Source organism: Schistocerca cancellata, chromosome 2, assembly GCF_023864275.1.
Source record: "Schistocerca cancellata isolate TAMUIC-IGC-003103 chromosome 2, iqSchCanc2.1, whole genome shotgun sequence".
NCBI lineage: Eukaryota > Metazoa > Arthropoda > Insecta > Orthoptera > Acrididae > Schistocerca > Schistocerca cancellata.
The window spans coordinates 1,148,688,210-1,148,708,301 of NC_064627.1; the positions used below are offsets into that span (position 1 = coordinate 1,148,688,210).

At 38.2% G+C, this 20,092-nt stretch overlaps 1 protein-coding gene across 1 annotated transcript in view; it reads right to left on the bottom strand.

Moving 5' to 3' along the window:
• Positions 1–20,092, bottom strand: part of LOC126161283 (ATP-binding cassette sub-family C member 4-like) — a 260,323-nt gene that overhangs the window by 10,073 nt on the left and 230,158 nt on the right. Inside the window, exons 20-23 of the mRNA XM_049917023.1 lie at positions 17,465–17,592; positions 16,919–17,164; positions 16,608–16,768; positions 4,135–4,264 (exon numbers count right to left, since the gene is read on the bottom strand). Coding sequence (XP_049772980.1) covers positions 4,135–4,264; positions 16,608–16,768; positions 16,919–17,164; positions 17,465–17,592 — 665 coding nt within the window. The remainder of the gene's footprint in view (positions 1–4,134; positions 4,265–16,607; positions 16,769–16,918; positions 17,165–17,464; positions 17,593–20,092) is intronic.

A 20,092-nucleotide genomic window follows, 5' to 3' on the forward strand; every position in this document is an offset into this window, starting at 1 on the left:
ATGTGACTTACCAAATGAAAGTGCTGGCAGGTCGACAGACACATAAACGAACACAAACATACACACAAAATTCAAGCTTTCGCAACAAACTGTTGCCTCATCAGGAAAGAGGAAAGGAGAGGGAAAGACGAACGGATGTGGGTTTTAAGGGAGAGGGTAAGGAGTCATTCCAGCCCTGGGAGCGGAAAGACTTACCTTAGGGGGAAAAAAGGACGGGTACACACACACACACACACACACACACACACACACACACACACACACACACACACACAGAGAGAGACACACACACACACACACACACACACACACACACACACAGAGAGAGAGACACACACACACACACACACACACACACACACACACACACACACAGAGAGAGACACACACACACACACACACACACACACACACACACACACACACACACACACACACACACAGAGAGAGAGAGAGACACACACACACACACACACACACACACACACAGAGAGAGAGACACACACACACACACAGAGAGACACACACACACACACACACACACACACACACACACACACACACACAGAGAGAGAGACACACACACACACACACACACACACACACACACACACACACACACACACAGAGCCACACACACACACAGAGCCACACACACACACAGAGCCACACACACACACAGAGCCACACACACACACAGAGCCACACACACACACAGAGCCACACACACACACAGAGCCACACACACACACACACACACACACACACACACACACACACACACACACACACACACACACACATAATAATATGTGTGGATGGATGGATGTGTGTGTGTGTGTGCGCGCGCGCGCGCGCGCGCGCGCTAGCGAGTGTATACCCGTCCTTTTTCCCCCCTAAGGTAAGTCTTTCCGCTCCCGGGACTGGAATGACTCCTTACCCTCTCCCTTAAAACCCACATCCTTTCTTCTCTCCCTCTCCTTTCCTCTTTCCTGACGAGGCAACAGTTTGTTGCGAAAGCTTGAATTTTGTGTGTATGTTTGTGTTCGTTTGTGTGTCTGTCGACCTGCCAGCACTTTCATTTGGTAAGTCACATCATCTTTGTTTTTAGGTACAATTATTCAATTGGATAGATAAAAAAATCTACTCACCAAGCGACAGCAGAACACACACATAAAAGACTGTTGCGATTGGCACTCACTCATTCACACACTCACAAGCTATGAACTGAACATCCAGTCACTGACTTCTCTGCTGTATTCAGATTTGTGTCTGTGTCATAGTGTAACGTCCATTTGCAACAGCAAGGTGTAAGGCAGAGGCCTGCAGACATATGTGCCTCCTATTTATTATACACAAGTACCACATGTTATGACTCGTGCCTTCCATTTTGGAACCTGCATTTGTGAGGATGACTATTCAAGCCCGTGTCCAGCTACCCGAATTTAGGTTTTCTGTGATTGCCCTAACTCGCTTCAGACAAATGCCAGGATGATTCCTTTTGAAAGGGCACAGCTGACTTCCTTCCCTATCCATCCCTAATCCAATGGTACAGTGCCTCACTGTTTGGTACCAACCAACCAACCAACCAACCAACCAACCAACCCCTTTGTTGTAACATAGTTTATGCATGTTTATTTGTTGTTTTCATTTCTGTGAGAGGTCTATGTGGAATGTCACCTGCTCTCACTATTCTTCATATTTGTTTAAGATGGTAATCCTTATCACGTGACTAATATTCTATAACCAATGTGTAGTATGGCAACTGCCAAGACTATAGTAGGAGAACAGACACGTAATGACTGCACGGAAAGTTCACAATTTTGTGGGCGAAAAAAAAAAGGTGGTTTGAACACTGATCACCCAAGTTACAGTCCAATATCACGACCACACAACCACGATGATTTAACTCTCGCAGTTCACTTGACGTTGCTCATCTTGAGCTCTGACTCTTCACTGTTTCATTTTTCATGCAACATGTTGTTCAGAAGAGGTCCCCACCCCCTCGTACTCTTACGGAATTATGATCAGCCCTGCAGGATTCATGGTGTTAGTTTCCTCCAGCACAACTTCAGGCATTAGTTGAGTTCATGCCATGTTGTGTTGCGGCACTTCTGCAAGCTTGTGGAGGCCCTACACGATATATGGAATAGTGTTCTCAAATTGGAGAGGGTGAAGGTTCAAGCCCGCATCTGGCCATCCAGATTTAGGCTTTTCCATGAGTTCCCTAAATTGCTTGAGGCAAATGCCGGGATGGTTCGTTTGAAAGGGCATGACCGATTTCCTTCCCCATCCTTCTCTCATTCGAGCTTGTGCTCGATTTCTAATGACCTTGATGGCAATGGGATGTTACACTATCTCCTCTTCCCCCTCCAGCACATATCTATGTTTATTTCTATCCCAGACATAGAGACTCCAATTCTAACCTGCCTCTTTGCTCTGTTGACTACTAAGGAAATTAGCGAACTTCACAAGCTACTGACATTGCACGCATTTTCATGCTAAGTACATGTTGGTATGAGTAAGGGCAGGTACAGTAATCAAAGCTAATCATCTGTACTCAACTTTTTTCTGGATGAAGTAGTTGTTTGGTTGTTTGTCTAGATGGTTGATTCTGATTGCTGTGGAACATTTGGGTTGTTGCTTGAAAAATGTACATTGAAATAATACAATGAAACCGGTTTCTTTCTTCACATCAGTTTGTCAATAAACATCAAACTAGTTTCCTTCAGTGCACAACAGATAGAGTACTTGTTCATAATTTGTAACATCATTAGCAAAATGGATTTGCAGTCCAACAGGTCATGCTAACTTCAACTTATTGACGAAGCCCGTTGTATAAGAAAATACTGAACGGCTAATAAAGATTCTTATTCTTATTCAAACTTGCTGCTCCATAACGAACAGACTGACTCCATTACAAAGACATATGAAGCTCACATACAGAAATACACATATATCATCAATGTAATATATGTTTGTTAGCCAAAGCAATAACCATCAGGTTAATATTTCTGAAACTAAATTTTTCATGAATTTTATCTCTCTGAATAATTATGGAAAAGAATAAGTATGATTTTAATATTGAATCACAAGATTCTTTCCTTCTCATACTGTACGTCGAGTCTCCCTTGACCTGCAGTTCTGGGCGACTTTCACAAAATCTACCCCTTTTCCTTCACCCTTCTTCCTCAAGAAGTGTCTCTCTCTCTCTCTGTCTGTATTTTTCCCTTGTCAACAAGCATAATCTACCATCTACACAAATTGCCAAACAACAATTTCACTAAGCACAAAGTTAACTACAAATAATTAACTTTGCTTAGTCTATTTAAACCTGGCCACTGCAAAACGTATTTACTGTGCAAACACACCAAGCGTCAGCAGTTTGGGAAGCTTGTTAATTTCTTTATTACTACAATTATTTAATCAATAGAGTAAGTGGTTGAGACAGAATGTACAGTATTATTTTACACACACTTAAAGATGATGGTGCCAGTACTGCAGCATGCAGATGATAACTTATTCCCTACATCACTAATCTCCTGTTGACAGTCTTCCTGTGGGGCAGGGTACATCACCTGCTGTTGCTGACAGCTACCATGTGAACTGTTAATTTATTGTGGACAAACTGCATGCACTATTTCAGTAAATAAGTGTGAGGAGACATCAGTAACTGTAGAGTGGAAGTGGGGAAAAAAAAATTCTAGTTAGTGCCAAAATCAAAAGGTTTGTGTAGTGTAGTATGTATTAATACAAAGTTTTGGCATTTAGCAGAATATTTCCAGATTATCCAGAGTTTCAGTAATCTGGATTGCATCTGATCCCATCTAGTCCAGACAAATGAGATGTTTGTGTATTTTCTGTTAGTTACATGGTAGAGAAATGATGATCTAGAGAGTTCTGGATACACATTTTGTGGTCTTTGCTGCAACAATATGACATTAACTGGGACACTAATTATCACAGGTTTCACCATTAATAAAGTATGTTTAAAATAAGTAAGTTATGTAATATAGCACCAAACTGCTATGTGACCCCATACACAACGTAAACAATTGTCATTGTCTATTAAGTTTTATCAGATTATACATCTGTACTATAGATTTAAAGATATAATTAACAAGGGCTTCTTACCACCATAGTTCCGGAATCCATGACCAGCACTTTATCTGAGTCCATGATGGTGTGAAGCCTATGTGCAATTGTAAGCACAGTACAGTTGCTGAATTTCTCCCTAATCTTTATTTGTATCAGAGCATCAGTTCTTTGAAACAAAAAGGCCATTATTACAATTTATTCATTGCATATAACAATTTCATTTATGTTATGAATTAATTCTAATGAAGTACTTCCAAATGAGTGAAACTATCAAAAATGAAACCACACATATCTAAATATTGTGTTAGTAACAGCTTGAAAATGTTTATTTTCTCACTTATAAATTAAGTTTAACAATACTTAATGCATGAAAGGGATGTAGACTTAACTGACAAGGAAAAAATGTGGACAAAGAAGAAGATTGAAAGAAACACTTTAAATACCCAGTAACTCACAACTAAATTCATATTGTTCAAAGTAAGTTTCTTACCCCCTTTCTACACTTCTCCCCCTTCATCATATGTCATTTGCTGCAATAAAAAGGTTCTAGACACAAGAGAAACATTTTATTTGTATGTCTTCCAATTTTTTGACTTTTCTGTTTTCTTTTAAATCTGAACTATCACACACCCAATAAATTACAAGGGGTAGTCAAAGTTTTAACTATCATCTTGAAATAGGACTCAATGAAGGACACTTTATGAACTGTTCAATACCACCCAAAATAGCTTTTCAGAATACCACATGATCCACATTACACAGAACACAGTATGTAATACAACATACATTATGTACATGATGTAGTGTAACTAGCTTACAGCCTGCAAGGTGAAAGTAATTAGACAGACTTTGTAATTATCAGCAATACATTATTTAGTAATCTGCAATTTGGTAACGTTTATGAGAAAAATAATTATATAACTTTTGAAAACCGTAAATGAAGATGTCACAATAATGTTAGCATCAAATTCCAGCTTGTAACTAATTAGCAAATTAATCACTAAAATTTGAGTATTTCATGTAAAGTCAAATTAACAATTCAAAATATTTCACGACATCAGATGTAATTAAACTTGTGTAGGATCTTAGAGAATCATGTTATTAAAGATGCCAGATTCAGAATGAATGTAATTTTGTAATCACACCACCTGAATTTTTCAATATTAACAAATGACTTTTTTGTACTTCTGACAAAACAAAGTTTTTGTATAAAATGGTAAGCTTGTAATCTTATTCCACAGTCTGTAAAGTTCTTGAGTTCATGTTGGCACAAAAAGTTATTCAGCAATTAATAAGAAATCTAATTTTATGTCCAGTATTGTGAACCACATTTCATCACTTTATTTGCATCTCAAAACCTAAGAACCAATGCTTTATATTGATTATAAATGAACATTTGTGCACATCAAAATTATATTGACAGAATATGTTCTAATGATGCTTTCCAACTGTAATTTGATAAATCTCTTGTAAACAAAGAGACCAAAATAGCATTTCAAACAAGTAAATATGCAGTGCTGCACGTTAAACCAAAGAAGAAAGTTCAGGTGGTTGTATTCTGTGACAAAAGGTCTGTGTAACTATGTTGTTTAAGAAAATATACATCTGCCAAACTGAAGACTTTCTGGAGTTGACTTTTAAATGAAACAGCAGATCCTCTCATGCTGGTTTCTCGGGACCATCTCTAAGAGGATTAAGCATCCCAATGTACAATTTATGTATTTTGGTGGAGATTTCCATTATAAAAGCTAAGTAGTGAGTTTTCTTAAGTTTACTTAAACTGACAACAACTTCTTATTCAGCTAATCAATTTCTTTAAGTGTTGTGAAGTTTAACTAATGATTTGATTTGATTTTATGTTCCATAGGTCCAACTGTGTTGGGTTCACAAGGACGTGGAACAAGTCAGTTCTTTACAAATACAGTATGATAATCTTACAGCATATACAGACATCTGAGTACATAATTATATAAAAATATAATAGAGGGAAACATTCCACGTGGGAAAAATATATCTAAAAAGAAAGACGATGAGACTTACCAAACAAAAGCGCTGGCAGGTCGATAGACACACAAACAAACACAAACATACGCACAAAATTCAAGCTTTCGCAACCAACGGTTGCCTCATCAGGAAAGAGGGAAGGAGAGGGAAAGACGAAAGGATTTGGGTTTTAAGGGAGAGGGTAAGGAGTCATTCCAATCCCGGGAGCGGAAAGACTTACCTTAAGGGGAAAAAAGGACAGGTATATACTCTGAATTATTTGGTAGTTTGGTCACAATTGGCACTGAAAGTCATACAGGCTACAGATTTTAAGTCTTAATATCTATTTAACTAATAGACTTTAGGTTAAGGCCATTTGGCATTTACAAATGTCTGCTTGTGTCTGTGCATATGCGGATGTGTGTGTGTGCGCGTGCACACACACACACACACACACACACACACACACACACACACACACACACACACACATCCATCCATCCATCCATCCATCCATCCATCCGCATATGCACAGACACAAGCAGACATTTGTAAAGGCCAAATGGCCTTAACCTAAAGTCTATTAGTTAAATAGATATTAAGACTTAAAATCTGTAGCCTGTATGACTTTCAGTGCCAATTGTGACCAAACTACCAAATAATTCAGAGATCTGTTTCGATACTTTTGCTACCTTTATTTTTCTACGTAAAATAACTCTAGTCTCAACTTTGTAAGTGCATTAATTAACAATTAAGTAAATTTGAATATGTAAAAATTATTGTTCAAAAGGGCTGTCATGGTTATAAGTCGGGAATTCGCAAGGCGGATACGTAAGTTTGTTCCGCGTATTTAAATTGATACAGCTCATTCATGTTATTTAAATAATAAAACCCAATAGCTAACTTCAAAACCAGTTAGAAAGGATCATTTTAACCCTGGGAAATTATAAAATATAATATATTAACAGAAATAGTCAAATATTCAAGCGCTCTTCTATATAAGGTCCGAGCTGGTGCGGTTCTCAGTTAGTTCTCAGTCAGACTCTCTTGGAGCAAAAGTGCGGCAAGTTGGTTAATTTTTTGGTAATTGTAATTGTGAACTTTGTTAAAGACTGGAAGTTTTTGACCTACCTAATGTGACGATTAAGTGCAAGAGGCCTCGTCACAAGAACATTGTGTGTACAAGTGATAACAAATAAATTGCACTGTGGTTGGCATAAATGTTCAACAATGAATATGATCTTGACTTTTGATTTTGGAAAACTTCACCTAGGATCCTGGCTTCTTAATTTCAGTGTGATTTAGGTGAGACGGACGCAGCTACCGGGAAGACAATATTGAATAAACAAAGCAAGGTAGGTCGAGAACACTGCGCACTATCTACTGGGTGAGGAAATGTTTCAGTACCGGTACATCCGGTTGTGACGAGAACTTTAAGTGGCACTAATAAATGAGAATACAGCACGGCACGTTACAAATTTCCTGCAACACCACTTATTCCTACTAATTTTGCTTTTTGCAAGAGAATCTGGTGACCAACACCGTCAAATGCTTTAGACAAATCGCAGAAGACACAAAGTGATAGCATTTTTTTCATTAAGGGTTTCTGGGACTTCTTTTCCAAGTGAATATATTGTGTCTTTTGTTGAACGGCCCTTTTGAAAGCCAAATTGGCTCTTTCTGAGGACTCCATTCTTCGCGACATGATCAGTAATTCATACACATATTAGCTTTTCTAGAATTTTAGAGAAAGCTGTCAGCAAAGAGATAGGTCCATATTTATTTAGTTCAGTTTTATCGCCCTTTTGTACAGGGGCTTCACAATGGCATGAAAGTCTACTGGGAAAAACACCTTTCTGAAGGGAAGCATTGGAAATATGACAGGGCATGTCCCTTATCCACAAACAAGAATATTTCAATAAATTACTAAAAATAGTATCAACCCCTGCAGAGTTCTTACTTTTTAGAGACATGATGATTTTTTAAATTTTATCTACAGTGACAAATTTAAGGTGCATTTCTGAATTTTTGTTCGAATATACAGCTCGACAAAGAGTTACAGCTTCATCAACATTGGGCTTGCAACCAATCTGTTGAGTTACCAATAGGAAGTGTTTATTAATAATCTCGGCCACACTTTTGGGGTTATCCACTAGAGTACCTTCATATCTGATTTTATTTACATCTTCTTTGCTTGTTGTATCTCTTCCTGTTTCTTTTTTTACAATGCTCCAAATTGTTTTTATTTTATTTTTAGAATTATCTATTTTCTTCTCATAATAAATGGCTTTTTATTTCTGTATTAGTTTCTATAAATTTCACAGTATAATCTATAGAGTTCCCATTTTTCTACACCTTTAGATAATCTTGTTGCAGCACAAGTTTCCCTTTTGGTTTTACATGACTGTTTTATACCTTTTGTAATCAAAAGCTTACTTACAGAATTGGAAGCACTGTTTCTGACCCATTTCTTTAGAAATATTTCTTCAAAAAGAGCACAGAATTCATTTATAAAACTGTTAAATTTAGCATGAACATTCTCAACATTATCAAGGCTACATAATAAAGACCAATCCTGCAGTTTAAAGTTTCTTTTGCCTTTTCGTTCATTACTCTTATGAGTTTTCATCGAGGAATTTGTTGTTTGAGCAAATTAACATCATAAAGAGTGAGAATATTTCCATCATGATCTGAAAGTCCACTTACAACCTGCCTGACAGTACAATGCTGATGTCTACTTACATCTAAAAAAATTTTATCTATTATAGTTTGGGACTCTGATGCAAGTCTTGTTGGGAAGTTTATTACCGATATCGGATTATATAAGGTCATCACAATCTCTAAGTCAATTTTATTCTTATTTTCTGTTAAAGTTTATATTGCAATCACCCAAAACTACAATATCCTTTGCTTTTGCAAGTAACCCTGACGGCAGAAGGTGGTTAAACAACCTCAAACAAATAAAGTTTCCTAATTAATATTTGTTTATTTGCAGATACATGTCTGCATACTTTGTACACATTAAAATTCCTGTGTGACAGTACTGCAGCACACAGTTACAGGAGCCAAAACAAAATGGCACAGGCCACTGATGAAATGGAGTACTGCATGGCAATTTATTTTTCTATCTGAAGGGGAATAATCGTGCATCAATCCAAGCTAAGTTGGTGGAAGTGTATGGCAGCAGAGGTTATGTGGCACAGACACTTCCAATGTTGTAAAACAAGTTTGAATGATGCAAAATGAAGTGGCAAACCAGCCTTCATCTGGTAAGGTGTTGCTGAAAGTGATTTTGAACTGCCATGGTATGGTAAATGGAAATGCTGTGTGGCTAGGGCCTCCCGTCAGGTAGACCATTTGCCTGATGCAAGTATTTTGAGTTGACGCCAATTTGGCAACTTGCGTGTCAACGGGGATGAAATGATGATAAGGACAACACAAGACCCAGTCCCTGAGTGGAGAAAATCTCCAACCCAGCCGGGAATTGAACCCAGGCTGTTAGGTATGATATTCCGTCACACTGACCACTCAGCTACCAGGGGCGAACCATGGTATGGTGCAAACAGATTATACTTGTAAAGGGCAAACTGTCACAGGAAGATGATACCAAAATTTTGTAATGAAGCCACAGTATGCTGCAAAGTTGAAGAGTCACAGGAAGCTGTCCGAGGGGGTGCTTTTACTCCATGATAATGCCCGAGTTCATTCTCCGCAAGACAATCACACATTATGCTTCTTTGGGCTATCAAATTATGCCTCACCAGTTGCTCCTTCCTGATTCTTCGCATGAAGAAACCACTGCTGGCACGGATTTTGAGAATGACTAGGTGATTTTTTAGGCTGAACATTTCCTGGATAACAATACTTGCATATTTCTGCAACCAATGTTTATGCCAAGTCATAAACCCATGGGGAAATTTGGTCTCGCATAATGATTATGTAGAGAAAGACTAACAGTACCACCAAGTTTCATTATCACAGCTTTATTATTTCGAGCTGATAAATAAAATTAATTATAAATGCCCCTACTTGTTATACATTGTGTAATGAAGCCTTTTCTGTTCGCACTGTAACACTAAGTATGCTCTCATGATCATTGTAGCAGAAAATTTTATCTTAAATATTAAAACAAGGTTTCATTCTTAATCTCATCTAATTAGATAAAGTATGTGCTCAATGTCTGTTACAATCTTAGTATTATTGCATTTTATAACAAAAATGCAGCACATTACAAAATAGTGTGCATTTTGTCCAAATGCATGAACAGGGCACAATGGGAGCAGTGCCGAAATATTTACTGAGCACTTTAAAACCAATGGCACTGATAAAATTTCCATCTGAAGACCTTCTAGCTGAATGCTGAAATTTGTAACAGTTTTTTCGTTGTGCTTTTCTGCAACATAAGATCTCCTCCTTGTGGTGAATAGCAATCTGTTGTTAGTGTGGAATTCAGTCAAAGACTGGTTCAATGCAGTTCTCCACAATACCCCGTGCACGCCACTTCATCTCCAAATAACTACTGCAAGCTCCCTTCTTTTAGCCAAGTTGTGCCACAGATTTCTTTTCTGCACAATTCTATTCAGTACCTTCTCATTAGCTACATGATCTACCAATATAATCTTCAGCATTCTTCCATGGTACGATGTTTCAAAAGCTTCTATTCTTTTCTTATCTAAACTTTCATTTCTATCAGCAGCTACACTCCAGATGGTTCAAATGGCTCTGAGCACCATGGGACTCAACTGCTGTGGTCATTAGTCCCCTAGAACTTAGAACTACTTAAACCTAACTAACCTAAGGACATCACACACACCCATGCTCGAGGCAAGATTCGAACCTGTGACCGTAGCAGCAGCACGGCTTCGGACTGGAGCGCCTAGAACCGCACGGCCACTGCGGCCGGCACACTCCAGATGAATACCTTCAAATTGACTTCCTAACACTTAAATCTATATTTATTGTTAAAGTTCTCTTCTTCAGAAACACTTTTCTTGCCATGCCTATCTACATTTTATATCCTCCCTACTTCACCCATCATCTGTTATTTTGCTGACCAGAGAGCAAAACTCATCTGCTACTTTCAGTGTCTTGTTTCCTAATCTAATTCCCTCAACATCCCCTGATTTAATTCTAGTACATTCCATCATTGTTTTGGTTTTGTTGATGTTGATCTTATATCGTCCTTTCAGGACACTAGCCATTCCGTTCAACTGCTCGTCCAAGTCCTTTGCTGTTTCTGACAGAATTACAATGTTATCAGCATACCTCAGTTTTTTTCTTCACCCTGAACTTTAATTCCTACTCCAAAAATGTTTTTGGTTTATTTACTGTACTTGAAGACAAAATAATTGAAATGGAAGGGGACATGAAGATGATGATGATGATTTGACAGGGTGCTGAAAGGCCTAAGTTGAATCAAGGCCCCAGTGGTAGAAGGCATTCCATCCGATTTACTGATAGCCTTGGGAGAGCCAGCCATGACAATACTATTCCATCTGGTGTGGAAGACGCATGAGCATGTGAAAACCCCCAGACTTCAAGAGGAATATAATAACGCTAATTCCAAAGAAAGTACCGTATTTACTCGAATCTAAGCCACACTTTTTTTCCGGTTTTCGTAATCCAAAAAACCGCCTGCGGCTTAGAATCGAGTGCAAAGCAAGCGGAAGTTATGAAAAATGTTGGTACATGCCGCCACAACTAACTTCTGCCGTCGAATATATGTAGCGCTACGCAGCATGCTCTAAATACTTGCGCCAAAACCTCTGCGTCAGTAAATAAATTTTAAAAAAAAAGTTGAAGACGAGCTTTTTTCCCCCGCCGCGAGTTTCGACCACTGCATTTTCATACATTATCCAACGAAGTAAATACAAATTCCGTATTGTTCATCTTCGAATGTAGCACAATTTCAGTGTACTACGAAAATCTGACTGGCAAGACTGTTTGGGATGTTTGTCAATATGGCCAACTCTACGTTCTGAATTTTTTCCTATGTGTGAGAAGAGATGGTTGCTAATAGGAACCTGATGAAATTTGAATCACATACAGTATTCTCTTCACCATAAGACTAATACGAATATAAACATTTTGCCATGTATTCTTTCGTGTTTGTTGCTATCTCATGTAAATCCTGTCTGCCAAATAAACTACGAAACTAGAGTGAGACAACAGCAAACTCCGCGTTATTACGTATTCGTGTCATGTTTATATTCGTATTATTCTTATGCCTAATAGTGATACAGTCAGAAATGAAGCACGGCAACTGACTAGATTTTTAAATCTAAGATGACTCTAATTTCTGTGCAGAATTTGATGAATAAAGAAGCGGCCGCAAAGCTTTTCGAACGGAGAAAAATTTTCGCCCAACTCTCGTTCAAAACATGTTCTATCATACGCAGTCTATTATTTGATTCTTGTTGATCATTATCAAAGAAAGCAGCAGTGTAAGTAACAACAAATAGCAGTCTCTTGCCATTGTTTCACTAATGAGACGATTCCTCTCTTTTTTTTTTAATTGTACGCGGTGGTAGCGCGCACGAAAGCAAGCCATGCCGTGAGCCGCGACAGGCCGTAAACACGCACTATCAGAATGCGACAAACAATGCATGACACAGTGCAGTACTGCATTTTCAGCTTAGAGTGACGTAAACACCTATAACAAAGAAAACGGCACTTATCAGATCAAAGCAAAATAAGCAATTGATTCAAACCAGACGAAGCACGTGAAAAAGGAAGGGCACCCGTATAAATACGGACGGGGCGCCTGACGTATAGCAATAGCTACGTGGTAAAGCTTAACTGCTAAGCTTACGACTCGAACCAAACTACTGTAGCTGTATCATCATTCATTCGACCTAAATTGTGTCTCATATTACAATGGACCAACTTTGTTTCGATTTGAAGGTGCGGCCTACAACTTTTCTCTCCCCTTGAACTTCAAGTCCCAAATTTCAGGTGCGGCTTAGATTTGGGAAATTTTTTTTTCCTTTATTTCGAGTCTCATTTTTCAGGTGCGGCTTAGATTCGAGTGCGGCTTAGATTCGAGTAAATACGGTAGTTGGTAACAGGTGTCAACATTACCAAACTGTCAGTTTAGTAAGTCACGGTTTTAAAGTACCAACATGGATTCTTTATAGAAGAGTGGAAAAACTGCTAGAAGCCAACCTCAGGGAAGATTAATTTGGATTCTGGAGAAATTTAGGAATACACAAGGGAATACTGATCTTATGCCTTTTCTTGGAAGATAGGTTAAAGGAAGGCAAACCTGCTTTTATAGCATTTGTAAACTTAGATAAAGCTTTTGACAATGTTGATTGAAGTACTCTCTACGAAATTCTGAAGGTAATGGGGGTAAATATACAGGGAGCAAAAGGCTGTTTACAACTTTTACAGAAAACTGCACGCACATTCTGTAAACCAGTGAAGTGCATAACAGAGTACATAGCATGGTGCGACAAACTTCTTAATAAAAGCAGAAATTCAAAACCATTTTTGTCACTTTCAATGTTTGCCATTTATTGTGCATTTCATCTCTATTCTTAAAAATTCCCAAGCATAATCATAAATGAATTAAAATGTCAATGTCTGGTCTTTGTGCTTTAATTAACAGCCAGGTAATCAAAGGGACAGCAATGTTGGATGAACACAACAGGACTCAAATAAATTCAATTGATTATGTCTTAATGGACACACATGTACAGGTGTGGAGTGGTTCTTGGTCAGGATGATCAAGGAAGTGAGCATCTGAAGGTTGTTATTTAAACTAAATGAACTTTTGAAGATGATGTCTACCGTATTTACTCGAATCTAAGCCACACTTTTTTTCCGGTTTTTGTAATCCAAAAACCCGCCTGCGGCTTAGAATCGAGTGCAAATCAAGCAGAAGTTCTGAAAAATGTTGATAGGTGCCGCCACAACTAACTTCTGCCGTCGAATATATGTAGCGCTACACAGGCATCCTTTGTAGGCACAAAGACAAATACTGGTGCCAAAACCTCTGCATCAGTAAATAAAATTAAAAAAAAAATTAAAAAAAAAAATTGGAAGACAAGCTTTTTTTCTCCGCCAGAGTTTCGATTACTGCTTTTTCATACATAATCCAACGAAGTAAATACAAATTCCGTATTGTTCATCTTCGAATTTCAATGTACTACGAAAATCCGACTGGTAATACTGGGATTTTTGTCAATATGGCCAACTCTACGTTCTGAATTTTTTCCTATCTGTGAGAAGAGATGGTTGCTAATAGGAACCTGATGAAATGTGAATCACATGCAGTATTCTCTTCACCATAAGAATTAACACAAATATAAACATTTTGCCATGTATTCTTTCGTGTTTGCTTCTATCTCATTTAAATCCTGTCTGCCAAATAAACTACGAAACTAGAGTGAGACAACAGCAAACGCGGAAGAATATACGTATCGTGTCATGTTTATATTCGTATTACTCTTATGCCTAATAGTGATACAGTCAGAAATGAAGCACGGCAACTGACTAGATTTTTAAATCTAAGATGACTAATTTCTGTGCAGAATTTTATGTACTAAATAAGCGGCCGCAAAGATTTTCAAACGGAGAAAAATTTTCGCCTAACTCTCGTTCAGAACATGTTCTATCATACGTAGTCTTATTTGGTTCTTGTTGATCATTATCCAAGAAAGCAGCAGTGTAAGTAACAACAAATAGCAGTCTCTTGCCATTGTTTCACTAATGAGACGATTCCTCTCTTTTTTAAATTGTAGGCGGCGGTAGCGCGGACAAAAGCGAACCATGCCGCGAGCAGCGACAGGCCGTAAACACGCACTATCAGAATGCGACAAACAATGCATGACACAGTATAGTAATGCCTTTTCAGCTTCGAGTGATTGACGTAAACACCTATAACATAGAAAATGGCACTTATCAGATCAAAGCAAAATAAGCAATCGATTCAAACCAGACGAAGCACGTGAAAAAGGAAGGGTATCCGTATAAATACGGACGGAGCGCCTGACGTATAGCAATGGCTACCTGGTAAAGCTTAACTGCTAAGCTTTCGACTCGAACCAAACTACTGTAGCTGTATAGTCATTCATTCGACCTAAATTGTGTCTCATATTACAATGGACCAACTTTGTTTCGATTTGGAGGTGCGGCCTAAAACTTTTCTCTCCCCTTGAATTTCGAGTCTCAAATTTCAGGTGCGGCTTAGATTTGGGAATTTTTTTTTTCCTTTATTTCGAGTCTCATTTTTCAGGTGCGGCTTAGATTCGAGTAAATACGGTATATTTACTGCAGATTCATATTACAATGGAAACCTCCATAAAGGATAGAGATTTCTCGTATGCCAACTGCATAGGCTACAGAGGTGAGGGGCCAAAATTTAAGAGAGTTTAAAAAGGAATAGTTACATTTGAGGGTGTAAGTGGAATAATAGACAGACTGTGACAAGGTCAGACACCATTAAACTGTCTGCCCTGTAGGAAGACCAAATCATCATTGGGCGAGATTTGTATATGCTTGTCTGCAGGCAGAGCACATGAGATGGACTGCAGTGACCTTTCCCCCATGCTTCCTAACTGCCTATTCCAAGAATGTTTGACTATGCAGCATTTTAGTATGGGCTCTATATGGCCCTTGGATTTTGAGTTATTGATTCAATATGCATACTGTGGTACGTTTAGCTAGCTAGAATGAATATAAATTAATGAGACAGGACAGTAAAATTTAATTTCTTGGGGTCCACAGTACAACTGACAGCTGGGTTTGTAAATAGAATTACTGGGGTTGTTTACTTGTCACCCAGTGACATGCTGCAAAATGGTTCAAATGGCTCTGAGCACTATTGGACTTAACATCTGTGGTCATCAGTCCCCTAGAACTCAGAACTACTTAAACCTAACTAACCTAAGAACATCACACACATCCATGCCCGAGGCAGGATTCGAACCTGCGACCGTAGCAGTCGCGCGGTTCCGGACTGAGCGCCTAGAACCGCTAGACCACCGCGGCGGCAGACATGCTGCAATTACCCTTTTGTTCCACTACACAAATTTTACCACAAGGAATTGTAATACATAAATATTTAACTCACTCTTGTGTTTCTACATCTGGAAAAAGGAAATCCTTATCTCTGTTCAATATTTTATGGACATGGAGCATTATGTTGCCAAACAAACAGGGAGATCACATTTCTTACATGTACATAAATCTTTCAACAGGTCGTGGAGGAAGAGGCATTCTGTGACTATTAATTTTTTTATGCAAATCTGTCAATTACTAGAAGCAATACTTACTGTCCCGTAAGTTTGTCCTGACCTGGAGTTCTGGCTGAACTCCACCAATTTTTATAGACTTCCCAGTCCTTTTCCTTCCCCTTCAACCCCTTTGTCAGGAGGAGCCACAGGCTCCAAATACTTGCAAATTGTAATACTTTAAGTGTGTGTTATCTTACTGCTGCTTGGTGGCAAGATTTTTTAATGTATCCAGTTATATTACAAAAATATTTATTTTACAGGAAACTACAAGTAACAGTTGATACTTACTGTGGATCAACATTAGCAGTAGCTTCATCAAGAACCAGTATATTGTTGTTCCGGAGAATTGCACGTGCAAGACATATTAATTGTCTCTGACCAACACTGAAGTTGCTTCCACCTTCATTTATCTTCATGTCAAGGCCATCCACTACAGCTTTCAGCTCAACCTGTGCAACACTCAAGTACAATGAGCTAACATTAGGAGTTTTACACACACACACACACACACACACACACACACACACACACACACACACACACACACACACACAATATGAAGTTACAACCAGGAATGTATTTGTTACAAAGTGTCATACCTCTTCCAGGGCATTCCATATCTGGTGGTCAGGGAACTCTTGAAAAGGATCCAAATTGTATCGAATTGAAGCTGAGAAAAGAACAGGTTCTTGTGGTATGATAGAAATGCGTTTTCTCAAATCATGGAGACCAATATCTTGAGTGTTTATGTTGTCTATGTAAATAGCTCCTTCTAAGTTAGCCAGGCGGAAAAGTGCAGATATAAGTGATGATTTGCCAGCTCCAGTCCTTCCAACAATACCAACCTGCAAGAAATGACATATCTTATGAACAGAGTCCCTCTCAAAGCTAAATTTTAAACTTCAAGTCATGTAATAATATAGTACTAGACTGTAATGTAAATTAGAGCCAAACTCTGAGCTTGTACATGTGTAGAATAATACAATTCAATTTACTGCTCAATCTGTTGGCATTGTTGGCTTGGGGGGGGGGGGGGGTGGAGGAGCATAGGGAAGAGATTAGATGTTGGCAACCCCAGTCAAGTTGGGATGATTTAACAAAACATACGGTGAAATCTAATTTTTGGTAGTTGTCAACTGCTGTACCTTTTGACCTGCTTCTATTTCAAATTTTAAATTCTTAAGAACTGGTGGTTCAGCCACAGCATATCGCAAAGATACACCTTCAAATCTCACTGCTCCATGTTGAGGCCAGGTAGAAGGTGGTTTTCTTCCTGAAAATTTTCAAACAGTTTTAATTCTATACCTCATTCAGTCAAGTAGACATTATTAAAGCTGCATTATCAGTTATGCATAAAATTGTTTTAATTTCACTTCTTACACTATCCACAATGCGAGACCTATTTTCTTATCACTAAGCACAAATAAAAATTTTTTAAGTTCAGTTTATTTATTGACTTTCCTCTGCATTTTTTGATTACTGATTATACAGTAGTCTTCTCAACACAGTATTTAAATAATTTGTTTAATTTACAATGTGTGAGGGCAAATTTTGGGGCAAACACTCAATAGTTTAATGGAAAATAACTAAACACCTTTTCTGTTCACGTAACTTTCTTTCCACGAACAATACAAGACTGACATAGAAGGGAGAACTGATAGAGGTACTCAAGGTACCCTCCACCATGCACCATTAGGTGGCTTGTGGAGTATGGATGTAAATGTAGATGTGTATGTTCAGTGGAGCTACAATGATTATGTTGTCATCATTGTTGTCACTGTCATCATCACAAATAAGTATTTACATTTTACTGATACAACAGTCTTTTTCCCTGTGGCTTCAAACGCATATGCATCCAATACACATTGAACATAGCACCTCCTCCCCTCACTGTGTCCTCATCCTTCCACCTCTGACTGTGCCACCTCCTCCCCCTCTCTGTAATTATATATTCCTCCCTCCTTTGAACATAAGCTCCTCCTCTTCTCTTTTTCTATTTCCACCCCTTTTCCTTTTCTAGTGGCCCACTATTCCTTCTTGCATCTCCCTGTCCTCTTCCTCCTTCACCTCACTCAACTTTTAGCCCTGCAATAAAGTAAGCCAATACAACATCTATAACATACCTATCAAGCAGAACAGCCTACATGTTGGGACTGGAGGGAAAGAAAAAAAAATTTTCTTGCCCCCAACATGTAGGCTGCCCTGAAAGAATGCTGATTTGGCAGGGTGTTACTGTTCCCATACTATGTGCCTATTGTGCCGTTACCAAATGTAGACCCAAAATAGTAACTGGTGGCTTGTCACTAGCAATTTCTCCTGATCCAAGGTGTTTAATGAGAACCTTTGTTTCATATTACTTAATATAATAAAACTCAGCTCACCACTACTAAGTAAACCGAAGGGTTGGGCAAACTTGCTGAAAGTATACCTTAGCACAAATAATCCTTGCAATTTTTTAGTGCCTATCGTCTTTTGATGTCAGTAAACTTATGTGATAAAAATAAGCTTACACAATCTGAGAATAATCAAGCTAAATAAGAGATACTGGAAATGCTATGGTCATTTTGAGACATCACAGAAGAAACATAGCAAAGTACTAAGGGAGCAAGGAAATAAGCAAGAATAGTATCAATATTTTGGTTACAGAACAGTGACCAAATGCAGTTGTGAAATATGAGCCTACTTGTCAATATTATTTGCATTAATGTTAGTACTTTTCCTTGCGAAATCGATGGCAGGTAGACGTCTAAATCTGTAGTTTATGCTTGCTTGAATTGCCAATTGCAGGTAGTTCTGTAAGAATCCAGACAGACATCACCGTGACTGCTTTGGACACTGGGAAAAACTGCACGCAGCTGTTTGGCCATCCCATGCTTGAATGAGTAAACTTCCTAATGTCATGATCACCACTCAAATAACCACTGCAGAATTAGGGAGTACAATAGGAACCTAAAGAAAGTGTGAAAGCTAAAGTAAATTATGAAGAGTATGTCCAGAGTGTAAAAGACTATGCTCACAGCATTGTTTGACAAATATTTTCATTAGTGTTGAAGCACAATAAAAATGTGTACTGTGGAAGATGCTCTACTCTCTTTCACCTTCAGTATTACAGAACTGAAGGCACATTTCTGCAGATCATGTCGAAGCGAATGTAATGAAATGTTATGCACTAAAAAGTGCAAAAATAAATAAATATTGTATAGAAATACATGTCACAGACCTAGTTCATTTACATTAGTACAATGAAGTGGAGGGCTTCACACTTAACATAAGGAGCTTTTAGACATATAGCCTCAGTCTGGAAGTTTAGATCTCTGAAACCTTCTGCCTTAGCCTGCAACAGTGTCATGCAATCTTTAAAGACAGTCTGACGAAATGCTGGCAAATGTGATATCTAACATTGTCACTGCCAAAGGAGTGAGTGCATATATATATGTATACAATATATGTGGACCACTACATATTCAATCTATAACCTATCACTTAGTTTATCACTGACACACAATGTGGTGTTGGCAAAACTGACTTTTTTTGGGAAGGAAATTCATTAAGACTCACAATGTTAAAACATCACTTAATTAAAAAGTTTTTGAAACAATTTAGTTGCTGTCATATTTTTAGTTCATTCAGTGGTAACATTCACAATAGTGCCAACAGACTTTTGCACAAAACAACTTTTTTCCAAATATTTTTGTTTACAGCAAGCTTTTTTTCTGTTATGAGTCACTATGATGATGTGATGGAAAATCCAGAATGGAATAATGACACTATTA